The following is an 18,077-nucleotide window of genomic DNA, read 5'->3' as shown; positions in this document are numbered from 1 at the left end:
ACGGAGTCTCGCTCTGATGCCAGGCTGGAGTGCAATGATGCGATCTCGGCTCACTGCAACCTCCGCCTCCAGAGTTCAAGTGCTTCTCCTGCCTTAGCCTCCTGAGTAGCTGGAACTACAGATGCGCACCATGCCGAGCTAATTTTTGTATTTTTGGTAGAGACGAAGTTTCACCATGTTGGCCAGGCTGGTCTCGATCTCTTGACCTCAGGTGATCCACCCACCTCAGCCTCCCAAAGTGCCGGGATTACAGGCGCGATCCACCATGCCCGGCCTGTACTTTTCTCTTTGTAAGGAGCCTCCACATTGTTTTCCAGGGTGGCTGGAGCATCCACACGCCCCGACATTCTCACCAGCACCCAGTGTCTTTGCCGTTGCAGTGACTGTGATTTTCATATGTGCCTCCCTGATGATGGTGATGTTGACCATTTTAGGTGCTTACGAGACACTCGTATGTCTTCTTTTTGTGAAGGATCTGTTGAAATATTTTGCCCATTGTTTTATCAGATTGTCTGCTTTTAGTGGGTTGTAGGAGTTTTGTGTACATTATGGATGTAAAACCTCCGTCCAGGACTTGTGGTCAGAGTAGGTCCTCTCTGCCTCTGACAGCCCTCATTCTCTTAATGGTGTCTTTTGAAGAAAAGCTTTGAATTTTGACAAAGTGTCATTTTTTCCTTCTGTTTGTTTTAATGGTTAGTGCTTCGTATGTCCTGTTTGAGAAGGCTTTGCCTACTCCGAGGCTGTAAATGTGATCTTCTGTTTTTTTCCTTTTGGAAAGTGTAGTTTTGGTTTTGGAGTTTAGGTGAGAGTCTTTGAATTAACTGTTGTGTCTGGTGTGAGATAAGGGTGGAGGATCATGTTTGAGCACCGTTCCCGTGGACGTGGCTGGAGACAGTGTTGCGAACATGTTACCCAGCTCTGTGGCTGTTTCTGGCCCAGGACTGCTCCTCACAGCTGGAAGCAGAAAGCTGCATGTCGTCTTTAAATGCCATTTGGAGAATTCATCCTTCGATCAGTGAAAGGTATTGCAGTTTCTACTACAGCGGGATATATTTAGGCCAACTCTGTGGTTTTTTGTTGTTGTTGTGGAAATACGTTCCATCCCTTCTGTGGGAGAAAACTGGTATAGTCAGCTGCTCTGGAAGCTACACATTCCCTGGTGACTGCTCCTAACTCAAAACAAGCATTTATGTTTTTCAAGAGCTTAGTATATTGACCTGAAAAATGCCTCCCACCTCCAAAGAAAACAAGTACCCCAGCGTCTCCTCTGCTGGCCCTTGGTTCTTCTGTAGTCTGGGCTGCAGGTTTTCCCCGGAAAGATTTCTATTTTTTTTCTTTTAACTGTGTGTCATCCCAGCACATGGGGCTATGCTAATCTTCTCTGTATCGTTCCAATTTTAGTATATGTACTGAAGATTTTTAAAAGACTGTTTTTCACCGTCATCATTATGTATTGCATTATATATGGCATTGAGGAACCTAAGGGTACATTTAAAAATTTATTTCATTCAACATTCTGGGCCCTTTTAATCTGAGATCTTAAGTCTTTCTCTAGTGCACAAATCTTCAGAAAACCCAGTTATTTCAACCTTTCCCCCTCCTCTTGCTATTTCTTTCCTCGTAGAGCCCCCATGGTGTGGGCGCTAACACTTACATTTTCTGTTTCCTTTTTATCTTTTCCCAAAGCCTCCCGGGAGACATCTCAGACCTGATCTTACAGCTCTGCTTTTAAAATTTCTCTTTTGATGTTTTATACAGATAATATTCCTAGCTGGTTTTCCTTTATACCTATATTCTGGCATCATGTTACTGATATCCCTCCTTGCCTCTTTAAGAGATTACAATTTTAAAAAATTAATAGATCAAAGAGAACAAACATGAATCCTTCTCTGCCTGGTACAGATTCTCCAGTTTGTCCCTCCCAGTGCTTTTGATCTCGGATACCTCACCTTCCCTTGTGAATACGTCCCCGAATGTGTGAGTGCGTGTGTGTACAGGTGTGTGTTTGCAAATGCATGCCTCGTGTGTGTGAGTGCGTGTGTGTACGGGTGTGTGTTTGCAAATGCATGCCTCGTGTGTGTGTGAGTACGTGTGTGTACGGGTGTGTGTTTGCAAATGCATGCCTCGTGTGTGTGTGCGCGGATTTGGGGAGGAGACAGTCCATTGTCATGTAACAGTTTCTTGTGGGCTATCACATGCGCGTGCAGACACGCACACACGTGCACGCAGACACACGCACACACGTGCACGCAGACACACGCACACACGTGCACGCAGACACACGCACACACGTGCACACACAGGGTGGCCTGAGTCGTTCCCAGCGTTTCTCAGTTTCTGTGTTCAGATCCTGGATTTGTCGGGCTCCCTCCCCAGTCCTGGCGTCTCACCAGGCAGGAGCCTCTGTTAGTGGCCATCTTGTTTCTAGGAGTCTGTGGGGACTCTTCTGGAAATGCAGATGTCTGAACGCCCATTTCACCTGGGCCTACAGATTTGTTGGTGTAAAATGGGTCAGAGGGCTCTGGTTTTCAGCCTCGTCTTCATCCGTGGTTTTGTCCTCTCTGCCCCAGCACTGTGGTGGCCCTCTCGTTTCTCAGGCCAGGTGCACTTCACTGAGCCCTCAGGGACATGGGGACCACCTTCCTCCCCGTGGCTGGCCCACGGCTGGCCCCACTCTCCCTTTCTCCTCTTGCCTCAGTGAGGAGCCAGAAAAGGCTCTACTCTTGCAGCTCAGCTTGGCCATGAGACTGACGTCTGGCCACAGGGATGTAGCTGACAGTGGCAAGGACACCTTTGGAATGTGCCCTTCAAGGTTCCGAGCCAGCCCTTCTCCCTCCTCTTCATCCTGTTGTTGGAATGTGACCCGATTCCGGGCCAGCCTTTCTCCTCCCTTCTCTTCTTCCTGTTGTTGGTATATGACCCAACAGTGGAAACAAGGGCAGTGTCCTGTGTGGAGGATGCAGAGCCAGGTGAGGGAAACAGGCCTCCCCGTGGCTCTGAGAAGGCCAATTCCACACTGCGAGAGCCACTCTTATCTTGTTATTGTTACTTGAAGCTACATCGAGCCCTACATGACGCATTTAATCACTTTGTGGGAGGTGGTTAACGTGTTCAGCTAAAACGTCTGTTTTCTGGACAAGGAGAGTTGCAGTCTTTGTCATTAGGTACAAGCGGACGTCTTCAAGTGGGACTCCTGTTAACGCTGTTGCTCTTCACCCAGGGGACCCCCACCCCTTCCCCCAAGTGAGGTGTAGCTCCTGGAGCAGCAGCAGTCATCTTGTAATGAAGAGCAGCTACATGCCAAGGACCGCCAAACAGGCTGGGATCCACCATCTTGTGATGAAGGGCTGGGATCTGCCACCTTCTGATGAAGGGCAGCTACATGCCAAGGACAGCCAAACAGCCTGGGCGTTTGTCCATTCCTGCCCACAGGACTTTACATGTGATGGCAAAAACTGATTTAGGGAAGCCAATGGCAATCAGGTTTTAATTAAATACAGCTAAACACAGTACTAATGAATGCATGCTGCTTCAGGGATTATTTTCTACTATTTAAAATTGTTTGAGTTGGAATCTTCCCTAAAAACTGTGTTTAAGGGCCGGGCGCAGTGACTCACACCTGTAATCCCAGCACTCTGGGAAGCCAAGGAGGGTGGATCGTTTGAGCTCAGAAGTTCAAGACCAGCCTGGGTAACATGGCAACACTCTATTTAAAAAAATACAAAAACATTAGCCAGGCATGGTGGCACATGCCTGTGGTTTCTGCTACTCAGAAGACCTGAGTGGGAGGATCACTTGAGCCCAGGGTGGCACAGAGGTTGCAGTGAGCTGAGATCATGCCAACTGTACTCCAGCCTGGGTGACAGAGCAAGACCTTGTCTCAAAAAGTAACAAAACAAAACAAAGCACTGTATTTATGGCTATAAATTGCCCTTTAGGTACCACTTTAGCTGCAGCACAGAGATTCTGACATGGTGGTGCATCCATCATTATTTGGTTACAAGTATCTTCACGTTTCCCTTCTCTTTAACCCATGAATTATTCTGGAGTCATGGGTGTGTCTTTTAGCTTCTAGAGACATTGTTTAGCTTGTTGTCGTTGGTTGTTTTTCCAGTATCATCAGTCAGTGAGTGAGTTCTGAACAGCATGATCGTTTGGAATGTAAGGTTTCTTTGTGGCCGAGTTCATGGTTAGTGTGTGGATATTCCACACGTGAGAGGGGAGTGTTTCTCCATTGGGCATGGAGTTCCGTACTTACCAACAGATCACGATGGTGGGCTGTATTATGAAATCGTCTCTGCGCTCTGGCTCGAGCTCAAATGTTCCACGCCCTTCCCCAAGAAATGCGCTGAATCTACAGCTACTGGCTTCCCCCACCGTCTGCCCTGGTGTGGGTCCACATGTCCCAGCTCTCCCATCCCCACTGCCCTGGTCCTTGGTAGATGAAGGGGCTGGCAGCCATACCACCTGGCTGGATGCCAGGTGCTGATGGCATCGGGGCAGGCTCCTCTACAGCTGGGGTTGGGTTTCCTCAGCTCCCGTTTCTGACACTGCCTGGGCCAGAGCCATCCTCTGGGGGTGGACACACCTCACCTGGTGGTCCTGCGGGCACAGCACCCCCTGCTTCCTGCTACACATTCCTCCCAGGCCTGCACGCACCTGCCTTCCTGGGGGCTGTGCCCACCCCCCCCTCCGAGCTCATCACTGAGCCGTTCTTCCCAGCTCCCCACCTTGCAGGTGGCTCTCAGAGGGGCTGTGAAGGCCTGGAGCTTCCAGGGTTGCCCTTGGGGCCTCGGGCAGAGCCACTTGGCACTGCCTGCAGACCTAGGGAGGGCAAGTCAGATACACATGGCTGCACGGCCCCTTACAGTCCGCACAACCACACCACCCTGTGACCCCAGCATGAGCCCCGTGATTCCACGACCTCCCACAACCGCCATGACCCCAGTGGCCTGAGCTGAGCATCAGATCAGCCTTGCATCACACCACCTTCGTGGCTGGCCCGAGCTGAACATCCCGGGCTGCATGGGCACGGGGGTGACTTGGGGGCAGCACCTAAGGCCATGAGCTCTGGGCCAAGACCAAGCACCTCCCTGCATTTCCTCCTGGAGCCCCCACACTGCATAGGGCTGAAGCTGTGCTGCCTCTGGGGGGTGGAGAGGGGACCGAGGCCCACTACAGAGGGGCCTCTCGAGGGGAGAGCTGTGGCTGTAAAGGGAGCAGGGGAGGCATTGCCAGAAACCCAGCACTCTGGTCAGGAGCGTGAGCCCCAGCTCAGTCCCTGGGGGCTCCTAAAAGAACCTGGAGGGATGCGGCAGAGTCGTGGCTGATGGGAGATGCGCAGGTCGGCTGGCTCTCGGGGAGGCTGCCTTCCTGCAAACAGGAGCCAGGCCGGTGTGGTGCATCCGGAGGCTGCTCTCAGCTCCCTTGCCGTCCTCACCTTTGATTCTTACAGCTCCACTGCACAGGCTGGGGCGGGTGGGGCCTCAGGGACCAGTCCCTAAGCTGCCTGGGCACCAGCTGGCTGCTGCCTTTGCTGTGCCATTTTCATTGGCCTCCAGCATAAAGTCAGTTTCCTGAAGACACCCGGACTCCCCTTTTGAGGCTGAACATTGTCATTGGCGTCAGCAGGGTGGCGGGGGTAGGGCAGCTGAGGGGGTGGTGGGGATTACAGCAACCCTGGTTCCTCCCCACCAGGCTGCCTCCTCCTGGCTGCCAGAGTGGTCTCCGTGAGCCACCCAGTGCCCAGTCCCTTCATCAAATTGGAGAGCCCCAGGAGAGGGGCTCCTTTGGAAAGCTCTGGATGCCCTGTGGGCTCTGGGCTTGATTCTAGCCCCACTCCTGCCTCATGACAAAGCCTGCTCACTCCACTGCTCAAAGAGCCTTCTCAGTTCAGCTGAGGACATTTAATTCCCAGCCCCGGAGAAACCAAGTGAGAGCAACCAAGCTGTGTTGCTGGTCACACAATCTGAAGCAACTCAGCTCCCCAACAGAAGCCAAGTGACCTAGGTGTCCTCCCTGCAGGACAGAGGGGCTGGCTTGGGCTGCTGCTCTCAACAACTGTGTCTGATACCTGCACTGAAGGCTATAACTCTGCCCCAGATGCTGCTTTACCTGCACCTACTTTGGCCACATGCTCTCCTTATCCCTCAGAGCAAAATCTGTCTTGATGCCACCTGACTTCTTTGACCTCTGACTTGTCCACAAACTTTGGGAATTTTCAGTGGTCTGTTTCTTGTTCTCATGCTGCAGTGGGAGCTGGCATTTGGGGCTGCTTCCTGGCCTTGGTCAGGGCTGTGGCTCCTGTGGGTGCAGGCACTCTCTCCCATCCTGCTGACCCTGCCTATGACTCTATTTGGTCTCCAGGTCTGGTCAGTTCCTGGAATAGTTGAATTGTAGATGAAGTGTTTGCCCCGAAGCTGTTTTGCGCTCACCTCTTTGGGGTATGCTTTGGTGCACGCAATGCTGTACTAGTGATCTTGGTGGGTTTTCCTTCTGTCAATATCAAGGGTCTCTCTTTGTTCCTTTTTAATGCTTTTCATTCTCTCCTCAATGATATGGGTTCCCTCTTCATTTCTGGCACCTTTCTTGCTTAGCTGCCTAAGTGGTAACAGTGGACTAATTACTGAATATTTGTTTGGAAAGGAAGTAGAAGTTCCCACATCACCCCCACGGGCCACAAGGCCCAGAAGCCCAGGTGTGTGTTCTGAGCTTGCCCCCATGCTGTTTGGGACACAGTGGGGATAAGGCAGGAAGTCCAGGCTCACACAGCATCTGTGATGGTTGGGAGAGACCTGGGCAGAGGTGCTGAGGAGCACGCAGGTCAGAAGCCTGCTGAGGGATGACCTTGCTCTGAGACCCTAAGGACCAGGGGCTGATGGTGCCAAGTCTCAAAGCAATGTCCCTGCACAAGGAACTCAGCACACGGCTGGGTGGGTGAGGGGTGGCCATTCGCACACAGGATCTGAACTCCTTCTTGGGCTGGGGACAGAGGGGACAATGAGGCAGGCAAGGCCCTGCCTGTGCCCAGATGCGAAGGTGCTGGGGCCAGGGTGGGAGTGCTGTTCTGAGGGAGGAGCCATCGCGCAGGTGACTGGTGGGCCAGCAGTGGAGCCGTCTGTTGCCTGCGTGAGGCGCAGAGGGAGGAGGGCCCGCAGGGCCCCGGCCAGGCTTTGATGAGGCCCAGAGAAAGGGGTGGGGCATGTTGTTGAGCCTGTGTGAGAGCTACTGAGACGGCCACAGGGCACTGCTGCCCTCCTGAACCCGATTCGCCATCAGCCCAGCCCCTCCCCTTCCCCACTGCGGCTGGAGCTGCAGGGCCTCAAGGTGGGGTGCACGGAGCCAGGGTGGGGGACACCCTCCTGGGAAATGACTCCCGCCTCACTTGGGTGGGTGAGCACTCGGTGGTTTATCTGAACTTGGAAATGCTACAGAGCCGAGGGCATGGGGTGGGCCTTGGCCGAGGCCGCTCCTTCCCTCTCCTTCCAGCTGCAGGCTCTTCCTGAGCTTTTCTCCGGCTTCTCCAGGATGTGGTCACTCTCAGTGTCCAGACAAACCCAGGGAGGAAGGCGCAGGGTTCCTCAGGGCAGTGCAGAAAATGTCCTGGCAGGAGAGAAGGGCAGACAGATCTGAGAGGCCAAAGACAGCTGGACACCGGCTCAGGGCCAGTGCCTGGCACCGTGGCCACACCGAGAGCCCGCATCCTGGGTCTCTGCACATTGCGTCCAGTAGGGCTGTGGGTGGGCAGGATTGTGGGCAGGGCCGTGGATGGGCAGAGCCATGGGCAGGGCCGTGGGTGGGGTCATTCTCTGACGGGTCTGTGGAGGAGAAGCAAGGCTGCTTGTCCTTAGCCCTGGGCTCTGACCTGACTCTCAGGCATCTCGGGCAGCTGCCCTCTTGCCCCAGCCTGGCCAGGAGCCCCTGGGTCTCCTGCCTGTGCTCCTCAGCCCTCCTAGCCCCTGCCGAGTCCCCTGGCTCAAAGGCGCCGGCCCCTCACAGGCCCCAGGTCACACATCCCGTGCCGCGCTCTGGCCCCTGAAGCTATTGAGGCCGGAGTTGTGCTGTACCCACCTGCACCCTGTCCCCAAACCTGCTCCTGGGACCAGCCCCTCAGCTAAGTTTGCACACAGGGGCTGCCTGCCCAGCGCCCCCTGAGGAAGGCAGAGGTTACCTGGTGCTACTATGGCCCCCACCCTGACTCTCTCATCGACATACCCGGGGCCTCACAGGGCCCTCCTGGGACTCCTGTGAGCTTTCCCACACCTGGACCAGGTGCCCACTGAGCAAACACCTGAGCTCCACTCTCCCTGCTGCGCTAACCCTGGTCAGGGCCTCCTCCGCCCCAGCAAGCCACTCTGCAGCCCACGAGGTGGAGCAGGCTCCCAGCACGCCAATCCATCTCCGGGACCCCACGTCCTGTGACCCCCTGTTGCCCCTACGGGGTCCATAGTTAACTCTACTTTCCCCAGGGCCACCTTGCCTGCCTGTGCTGGGCCTTGTGATCCCAGCACCCCACCCTGGACAGCACAAGGCCCCACCCGTTGGCCCCTCAGGAGCTCCTCCTTCCTGGATGCCCTCAGCCCTGGCAGATGCAGGCAGTAGGGGCTCACCTGTCACTCCCAGAGGCCTTGGGTGCTAGCCCCCCTGCTGCCCAGGGCTGCCCGTCTGACCAACAGCTCCAGGCTCCCCTGCGAGGAAAGGGAGGGCATGTGAGGACGGAGCAGTGCAGTGGCTTGGGGCCCTGTTCTGATGGGGACAGAGGGTGTCAGGGCCCCTCCCTGGGCACAAGCGGCAGGTCTGGTCCTCAGATGGAGTCTGAGATCTAGGGGGCAGCGGCGTGCCAGGTCCCAGTGCTCCACACAGGCGCCTCCTGGGCTCCATGACAGTTTTGAGGGGGCATGGCCAGGTGGGAAGGCGTCAGGTGGGGGCCCTGTGACGGTGCCTGTCACCCTCGTCTAAACAGGGGGGTGCAGAAGGGGCCATTTATTCTGAGTAGTGATGTGCCCCTCATCTGCCAGGCTGTAACCAGGCCACAGTGGGCAGCTTCCAAGACTGGGGCAGGGGTTCCCACAGCCCACGGGGCTCCCCCAAGGTTGCCTCCAGTTTCCTGAGACATCTGTGGGATGAGGGGTGGGATTCAGCCGATGCCCGAACAGAGCAGAGATGCCCCCGCTGCTGCCCCAGCCAGTGTGGAACTCGATCCTCGTCTGGCTGGGTCATCCCCGTCTGTCCTCCCCGTGGACGCCCCTCTCCAGCTCCAGCTCCAGCTCCCCGAATCAGCCTCTCCTCCATCTCAGCATCCAACTCATGACCCACCGCTGCCACCTCAGAGGAGGAGGAGCGCTGACAAGGTCACAGGAGCCTGCGGCTCCGCACTGGGTGGGGAGAGGCAGAGGAAGCAGTAGCCAGGAGGATAAGAGGGCGGGAGTGGGGAGGATGGGGAGGACAGGAGGGTAGGAGGGAGGGAGGAAGGATGGGAGGTAGGCTGGGCCCTCCTGTGTGGCCCTAAGCAGGCAGCTCATGTTTCCTGAAGATTGGGGAAGAGGTCACCTTGAGGGCCCTGGAAGGCCAGGCCGAGGCCGACCTCTGTGCCATGACTGGCTTTGTGTGGGCTCAGGGAAACCCCGTGTCCTCACCCCAGCACCCCAGAGGCTGGACAGTGGCATCTCCAGCAAGAGCTGCTGTGCTGACACAGATTGAGGCTCCAGCCCCAGGACCAGGGGACAACCGGCGCCCCCGCCGGCCACAACTCCCTCCCTAAGAGCCAGGAGCCCAGTACCTCTGCCCTCAAGGTGGCGGCCACCACGCCCCCATTCTCCAGGAAGCAGGGCCTTGCTGTGGGTGCCAGGGGACCCCAGGGGCTCAGTGCCCGACTCCAGCTTCTGCTCCAAGATGGGCATGGGAAGCCTGGTGTTCTCGTGGAAGGAGTCGAACTTTGACACGTGTGCTGTGGGGAGGAGGGGTGTCAGCAGGATGCAGTGTGGACCCGGGGATGCGAGGCCTGTGCAGGCCACACCAGGACACCTGGCCCAGGTGTGCTAATGATGGGTAAAGGTGGCCTCCCTCGGCCTGGCCAGTGTGAGGACAGCAGGTGTGGTGGGCACAGGTGCAGGGCTGCTGGCCTCACTCACTCTGAACGGCAGACTCACAAGCCTGGCTCACAAGTTGGTAGAGGGTGGCAAGGGACTGCGGCTCGCCCTGGAAGGGAAGGTGGTGCAGCTTTGGGACCCACGTGGCAGGTGCCTTCCCAGGAGATCCCGAGTGAGCCAAAGACTCTCGGCCTCACTCACCTTCTCTCCTCGTTCCCCTTTGGGCCCCGGCAGCCCCTGATGAGGAAGGGAAGAGAAAAGAAGTCAGCAGAGATGGCCTGAGACCACATGTGAGAAGTGTGAGATGGCCCTGGGGTGGATCCTGGCTCAGGCAGCCTGATAACCACAGTGGCAGTGTGAAAGCCCCATCCCAAATTCCCAGATCCTAGGAGCCTGTGGTCCTCGCCTGCACCCCAGAGCAGGCATGTGAGAGGTCGGTTCCACAGCAGAGTCCTGAGTGGGGCTGGAACTTGTGCCACAAAGGACTTGCCTCTGGCTGTAGATTTTGTGCTAGGGGAGATGGCGGGTGTGGGACACTGCCCAGAGAACAGACCCTTCCCGGGCCCGGGCCCGGGCCAGGCTTGTGCTGGCACTTCCCTGCCGTCTTCTGTCTTCTTCCACCTCCCCGGCTCCTTGATGAACCTGGAGCCCACCTAAGGGGGGGCCCATGGAGCTGCTGAAGGCCAAGGCATCCCCCAGGGGATACTATACCCCCATCTCCCACGTCTGTCCCCCTACCCTCCGTGGAGCCTGCTGCCCCACCACCTCCCCTCCACCACGTCTGTCCTGGGTGGGGTTGGGAGAGGTGCAGAACCAGCCCCTAGCTCCACTCTCTTGCACTAGCACCAACACCAAGCTCCCAGCTCAGAACAGGCCTCCAACAACAAATGGGAAGTCCCTGAGCGGTCAACAGGAAGTCCCTGGGTGGTCAACAGGAAGTCCCTGAGTGGTCAACAGGAAGTCTCTGAGCAGTCAACAGGAAGTCCCCGGGCCGTCAACAGGAAGTCCCTGAGTGGTAAACAAAAGTCCCTGGGCAGTCAACAGAAAGTCCCTGAGTGGTAAACAGGAAGTCCCTGGCAGTCAACAGGAAGTCCCTGGGAGAGCAACAGGAAGTCCCTGGGTGAGCAACAGGAAGTCCTTGGGTGGTCAACAGAAAGTCCATGGGCTGTCACCAGGAAGTCCCTAGGGGGTCAACAGGAAGTTCCAGGCCAGTAAACAGGAAGCTGTCAACAGGAAGTCTGTGGGCTGTCAACAGGAAGTCCCTAGGTGGTCAGTAGGAAGTCCCTGAGCTGTCAGCAGGAAGTCCCTGAGCGGTTGCATGTGGGGCTTGCACCCTTCACTCCCCGGCCTTTGGTTGGCTGGTGGGTGTTGAAATGGACTTACTGTGGGCCCCACGGCCCCTGGAGGTCCTCGCTCTCCACTAGTGCCCCTGGCCCCTGCCATGCCCTGGAACCCCTGCAGAGACACAGAAGTCAGGGTTTGGCTTGGGCCCCCAGCAAATCTGCTCCCACTTCAGCCCTGGTTCCCAGATGTCCCAGGGGCCCCCTGACCTGTCAAGGGTGGTGGACGCCTGGCTGGCCCCAGCCTCCTTCAGGCCATTCCTCCGGCAGGTGGTGCCTCCCCTGCCTCCAGGCCCTGGCTCCCCGTGCCCTGCACCCCTCCTCCAGCACTGTCAGCACCCACACTGCTCTAAACATCCCCAGCTGTGCCAGCTGTTCCAGTGTGACTGCAAGTTGGGCTTCCCCTGAAGTGGCGCTTGCAGGGAGGCAACCTGGCCTGCCCAGCACTCAGCCCAAGGCCGACGCCAGGAGACCCCCCTCCAAGGTCTCGCAGGAACTGAGTCCTCAGCACAGAGCCCTCACTTGGGAGCATGCAGTGCTCCTGGGCAGATGCTCACCCGCCCACAGGGCCCTGCAGAAAGTTCCAGCAGAAGTGAGGCTCTCCCAGGCACTTCCTGGGGTAACCTAGGGGTGGCAGCTGGTATTCAGACTGGCCCCTGGAACACAGGAACCCTGGGTGGGGGTCGGGGTCATGGGAGGTCGGTGCCTACCCTGGGGCCAGGGGGTCCGGGCAGGCCAGCAGTTCCCTCCAGGCCTCTCATTCCCTGATGGCAAAGGAAGGTGCAAGCTGAGTGGGGTTTGTACCTGTACCCAGCCCTCCCATGGTGACAGCCCCCCAGCAGCACCCAACACACCCTGTAACCCAAGCAGCAAAGGTGAGGCAGCTGAGGCTGCCAGGCTCCTACCCAGCCACTCCCCCACCCACCCTGCCTCAGTGACAGCTCCTGCCTGGGTGGGCTGGAGCTCTCCTGCCTTCTGGCCAGGCCACAGGCTGAAGGGGGTGGTGCAGTAGGTGAGGCAGGAGCCCAGGAGAAAGCACCTCCCGCTCCCTACCCCACAGTCTCCATCTCCAAGGCCCCCCGTCCCCAGGTCAGTCTCTACCACCCTGACAGAACTCGCCAAGCCCAGAGCCAGCACCTTTGGTCCCTGGAGGCCAACTCTCCCGGGGATGCCCTGGTGGCCGGGGTGGCCCTGGGAGAGAACAGAGGGGCCAGCCAGGCAGGGGCCAAGGTCACATCCAGAGGTGGCCCTGCCTGTGAGGCCTCACCCCCAACCCCTGTGCCCCCCATGCACTCCCCATCTCCATCCCTGTCCTTCCCCACCCCCACCAACCCCTGTGGCCCCCCGGGCCCAGCTATACTACCTGCAAGCCTGGGAGCCCATGGTCTCCTTTGTCTCCTTTGACCCCTGGTGGACCCTGGAGGGGGAAGATGGGCTGGACAGCGAAGCGGAGGGGGCACATGGCAGGAGGGCGGGGAGGGAGTGACACCTACCACAGGCCCCTGGACTGCGCGGCCTTGGGTCCCCGGCGACCCCTGCTGGCCTCCAGGACCTTCTGGTCCCATCTGTCCGGGTGGCCCGGGCTCTCCCTGGAGACACAGGCAGTGGGTAGGGCCTGACAAGGTCACGCTTGCCGCCCCTCCTGTAGCCCCTCTGGGTCACAGCCAGCCCTCCCGGCCCTCTGGGCATTCAGACCCAGACCCACATGGAGACATCTTCATTAAAGGAGCAGGGGCAGCCCCAGCACCCTCACTGCCCACCCTGGGAGGGTCTGGGAGAACCCACAGCAGGGGTCTGCGGAGCTAGAGAACGGCAGAGCCAAGCCTGTGAAGCCAGTTCCAACCAACCCCACCCCCAGCCCTCCCCTGCCCAACTCGGGGTTCTAACGGGGTGTGGGGGGCACTGCAGAAATCACCAAGGAAAAGCCAGAGACCCCCACAGGCCAGCTGTATGGAAGAGACAGAAGACTTTCTTAAGCCCTGGACCCCAAAACACTAGACTCAGGTTTTACAGGAAATCCAACTCTGTGGGGCAGAGGACACTGCTGCTATTTAAACTCAAATTATCTTTTGAACAAAGCAAATTGAGGTTCCAAACACTATAAAGAAAACTGCGACAGTCTTATTTAGAAGCATCAATGCAAAATCCAAAACGAAATGTCAGCAAGCTGAACTCGGCTGCACATGACACGGATAACGAGAATTCAGCGACCATGTCAGATTTTCAACGGATGCAGGAATCACCCAGTATTTAGGGATATCCTACAATTAATAGCTCCAAGACGCACAGCCATTTCACTATGTCCATAACAGCACTAGAGCTTGTTTAACGTGCATTCTTGATGTTTTAAATCTAATAAAAGAAGAGTGGATGGACTTCACTACCACGTGACAAAATGCACCTGTCTCTGCTTCCAGGACGGCACTTTAACGGCCACATGCTAGAAGCACTTCTGTGAAGCCACGAAGAAAATGAGAGTATCTGCTACTGCCACTGTTCTCTGACAAAATTCTGGAGTATTCACCAACACCATTAGACAAGAAAAAGAAATTCGAGTCATCAAGACTGAAAAGCCGAAGGTGAAGTGTTTATTTGCAGGTGATGTCACTGTAAACCTGGAAAATCCAAGAAAATCACAAAGAAGATAATTGAGAAAGAAAACTGGGTACAAAAATCACACACAGCGGTAACGGCCAGTGTGAAAATAATGAGGGAGAAGCTGTAATGAGAGAAAACACCTCACTTATAATAGCAACAAAAAAGAGGAAATACATAGGGATGAAGGAGAACCGAGCGGGTCTGTAGGAAGAGACCGTCCCCACACTGTACTGAGGGCCACAATAGGCCCTGTGAACAAAAGGCAGGATGGCTGTGTTTTTGGATGAGAAGATTCAACATCATAAAAACATCATCTGTTCCCGAGTATATCTATAAAGCGAATGCGGTTCCAATAAAAACACCAACTGAATTGTTTAAGTTAAATGGATAAGTCGATTCTACAGTTCACTGAACAATGAAATAAGCAAAGAGAGCCAGGAAAATTCTGGGGGAATAATACAAAAGAGGACCAGCCCATCTGGCATCAAAATTTTAAAGAAATCTGTAATAATTTAAGAAGCACAGCCCTTGCATGTGAACAACAGACAAATCAACGGGACAGATTGGAGCATCTGAAAAACCCCAAAATACACAGGGGCCTTGGGACAGCACGAGAGCAAGGGCGTTTAACTTCTGCGAGGGGCTGGCTGTGTAATGAAAGACTCAGGCGACCACAGGTGGTCTGTGAAGAGGTGAAGGTGGAGTCCTCCCCGTCCTCTGTCCTCCCCAGCGTTGTAACAAAATCAGCTCTAGAGGAATCCACCTGGGAGTGTTGAAAAGGGCCTGGAAGCACCAGGAGGAATCAGGAGGCGGCGTGCTTTCTACTCTCAGAATAAGGGAGACCTTTTAAAACAGGATACAAAATTCAGAAGCCACAGAACAGAGCAGTAACATGGACTACGTAAAAGTTATTTTAAAATCCGTATGGAAACGCACATCGCAAACAAGGTCAAAAGACAAGAAAATGCCAAACACAGTCAAAACTCACATCACAGACACAGGGCTGGTTCCAGCAAGTAAAAAGCGTGCCCACAAATTATTAAGAAAAAAGAACAGTGGAGAAGAAGTCAGAGGACGTCTCCATCAAGAAAATATTGGCAACTTTCAAAGGGCGTTCACGCTACTTGGAAGAGAAATGCATTTTCATCTATGAGACGCAGCTCCCAAAGCAGCCAGGAATGCAAGATGGGGGTGGGAGGTCACCGGTAGCTCGTCGCGGGGGAGCACCTCGCACGGCTCTGCGGGGCCAGTGTGGGGACATCCACCCCAAAGCACAGGGGCGTGTGCCCTTCCACCCAGCGACTGTCCTAGGGAATCTGTGCCTGACATGCGCTCTCAGGCTCCAGCACAACTGCAGACAAAGGGAATATGGCAGCGCAGGTGCAACAGGACGGCTCCGCCAGAGCCAGGCGCACGTCTTTGCTCACGGGGATGTGGAACTCGCTGGAAGGCTGACGGGGGAGAGGTGGGTGTCAGGGTCGGGAGGAGGGCGGCCTCGCTGCACGCCGACCACACCTTGGGCATCTGTGTCACGCTTGTGCAGTACCGTGGTTTAGGTAAATGTTTAGAATCGAGCCTGGAGGGCGGCCCTTTCGCGGCTGGGGTGGGGGGCTGCTGTCATCGCTGGGCGCGCTGTCTTCAACATCCCTCTCTGCAGAACCAGAACCTCCACCCCCGAAACACCTCCCTGCACGCCGCGCATGTGCTGAGCCTAGATACATCTGAAAATACCCTGTGGGCCTAAGCTCCTGGGCCCAGCCCGGCACACACAAGGCATCTGGCTCGTGCCTGCCCCATGGAAATCAACGGCGGCCTTCAGGGCCAACAGGACAGGTGGCCTCACCTCCCTAAGCCTCAGATTTCCCCGCTGGGCCATGAGGTTCATCCTCCCTATCTAGCTGAAAAGGGGACTTGCACCACAACCAGGCCCGGGCCAGGCACCCAGCAGGCACATGGGGGAGGCCAGCCCAAACTCCCTGGACCCCTGAGGTGCTGGGGCCCCTGCCTGTCTGCAGCTTGGAGAGACCCCACCCTGCCTAGGGAGGCTGCGTGCAGCTCCCTGCACTCTCAGGAATGCACTGGGAGGGGTGTCCTCTTCTGGTAGGTAGGATCCAGGCCCCCCACCTCCCAGGGCTCCCCAAAACTTACCCTGGGCCCTGGGAAGCCAGGATCTCCTGGGGTGCCATTCTTCCCAGGGAGGCCCTGCAGAGGCACAAACAGGGATAAACCCCCAGAACCACCCAACCGAGGTAGAGGGGCACAGACCAGCCCCTGAGCCCCATGCCCAGCCCACCCTGAGCCCCTAGCCCCACCCAGCCCCAGACTGTCCACTGCTGTCAGGGGGAAGAGAAGGGGCTTCCAGGGCAAGGACGCACTAGCCCATCCTTCCCTCTCACAGTCAGGCAGTTCTGGGTTCAAACCCCGGCCCCCTGAGTAGACAGGGCTGTGGACACTGAGCTCAGAGTGAGTACGCTTGACCGGTCCCAGGGAGCCAGCTCTGGAAGCCCCAGCCATCACCTGTGGGGTGCTGGAACCTTGGGGTGAGCAGAGGCAGCTGCAGCCATGGCAGGTCCAAGGACCTCTCAGGACCCACCCCATGGCCCCAGGCCTGGAGGACCGCCTCCCTGAGGCCTGGGTAGAGGGCCCCTATAGCTCCTGCTGCAGGTGAGCTGGGCTGCCAGCACCCAGGACAGTGGCCGTCCAAGTGGCTGTGACTCACAGCCAGCCCACGTCACACCCTGTGGCCACAGCACAGTTCTGGATCCCAGCGTCGCCTGGATCCGTCCCAAGCCTCACACTTCAGAAACACTGGATTCCACGCCAGAGAAGGGTTCGTTGGGGAGGCCCAGCCTGGGGGAAGGAAGGAGCTGTGCCTCGCCCCGCTTCCCAACCCTGACATTGAGAATCACTGGATTCTGCACCAGAGGAGGGTCTGTGGGGGAGGCCTAGCCCGGGGGAAGGAAGGGGCTGGGCCAGGCCTCTGTCTCCTGGCCCAGGGCAGGCGCAGCAGGGAAGAGGCTCATGAAGTACATCCCAACTCTGCGGCAGGACGGGGGGATGGACCAGGGCCGGAGGGCCTGGGCTTCACATCCACCAGTGGCAGCAATACATTGGTCAGGGTTCCCTGGTCACCCCAGGGAGACGCCACTGGACTCACTGGGGGTCCTTGGGGTCCTGGGGGCCCAGGGGTCTCTGAGGAACAGGAACAGGCAGACATGAAGGCCGGGCAGGTCTCTCCATCCCTCTGGAAGAAGAGAGACCCTACTCATTAGAGACCCTCTCCCTGGCTCTTGCCTGACCCTAGAGCTGAGATTAGCCAAGGACACCTGGGCTCCATGGAGACTTCCAGACCTGCACCTGGGAGGCAGGGGTGAAGGTCAGGGGCACAAGTACACAGTGGGCAGGTCCCGGACTCAGGCCACTAAGCCCCTGTGTGTGCAGCCGGCCCTGGGTTCCCATCCTGCCACACTGTCCACATGAGCCCCAGGACAGAATGGTACCTTCTCCCTCCCTCTCTCCCCTGTCTGGGCCCCCAGTATGGCCAAGCCCAGCACAGGGTATACAGAGGAGTCACTGAGGATGGGAGGGGCACTCTGGCCTGGCTGTGTGCCCCTCCCTGACTCATCTGCACCTGGCTGGGCCCACAGAAGTGGGCGTGACCCTGAGTGCAGCCAGGGGTTCCCAGCCTGCCCCAGGGCCTCCAGGACCCTCTGTCCAGCCCCTCTGGGCTCATCCACTGGCCCTGAGGCTGCCTCCTCTGAAAGCCTTCCCCTATCTCTCCCAGCACAGTGACAATCTGGACAGGTCAACTGACCCCACGCACTGTGACCCTCAGTGGGCACTTGCCCTAACTTGCTTCGTGGAACAGGGGTAAGGGACAGGGCACACCGAGGCAGGGAGCTCACAGCACCGGTCCTCATTGGCCCAGGTATCACTGCACACGATCTGCAGCGTCTGGAGCTGAAACTGCAACGCAGGGGAGCTGGCTCAGCCCTGGGGTTCAGAGCGGCTGCCAGCCCCCCACCAGCGTGGCCCAGCAGGTGGGCAGGGC

The 18,077-nt window shown here is 57.1% G+C and overlaps 1 protein-coding gene and 1 pseudogene across 1 annotated transcript in view; both read right to left on the bottom strand.

Moving 5' to 3' along the window:
- Window positions 1-1,315: 1,315 nt before the first annotated feature.
- LOC112130455 (U6 spliceosomal RNA) lies at window positions 1,316-1,428 on the bottom strand (annotated as a pseudogene).
- A 5,961-nt stretch (window positions 1,429-7,389) lies between these two features.
- The window catches only part of COL20A1 (collagen type XX alpha 1 chain), a 38,315-nt gene continuing 27,627 nt past the window's right edge, over window positions 7,390-18,077 (bottom strand). The window contains exons 25-37 of the mRNA XM_063720573.1: window positions 17,915-17,992; window positions 17,184-17,270; window positions 16,175-16,228; window positions 12,922-13,017; window positions 12,792-12,845; window positions 12,566-12,619; window positions 12,139-12,192; window positions 11,472-11,543; window positions 10,290-10,325; window positions 10,149-10,197; window positions 9,779-9,946; window positions 8,610-8,687; window positions 7,390-7,602 (exon numbers count right to left, since the gene is read on the bottom strand). Coding sequence (XP_063576643.1) covers window positions 8,635-8,687; window positions 9,779-9,946; window positions 10,149-10,197; window positions 10,290-10,325; window positions 11,472-11,543; window positions 12,139-12,192; window positions 12,566-12,619; window positions 12,792-12,845; window positions 12,922-13,017; window positions 16,175-16,228; window positions 17,184-17,270; window positions 17,915-17,992 — 855 coding nt within the window. The 3' untranslated portion in view covers window positions 7,390-7,602; window positions 8,610-8,634. The remainder of the gene's footprint in view (window positions 7,603-8,609; window positions 8,688-9,778; window positions 9,947-10,148; window positions 10,198-10,289; window positions 10,326-11,471; window positions 11,544-12,138; window positions 12,193-12,565; window positions 12,620-12,791; window positions 12,846-12,921; window positions 13,018-16,174; window positions 16,229-17,183; window positions 17,271-17,914; window positions 17,993-18,077) is intronic.

Source organism: Pongo abelii, chromosome 21 (assembly GCF_028885655.2).
Source record: "Pongo abelii isolate AG06213 chromosome 21, NHGRI_mPonAbe1-v2.0_pri, whole genome shotgun sequence".
Lineage (NCBI taxonomy): Eukaryota > Metazoa > Chordata > Mammalia > Primates > Hominidae > Pongo > Pongo abelii.
The sequence above is the reverse complement of the archived record's forward strand: the minus strand, read 5'-3'. Positions and strand labels throughout refer to the sequence as shown.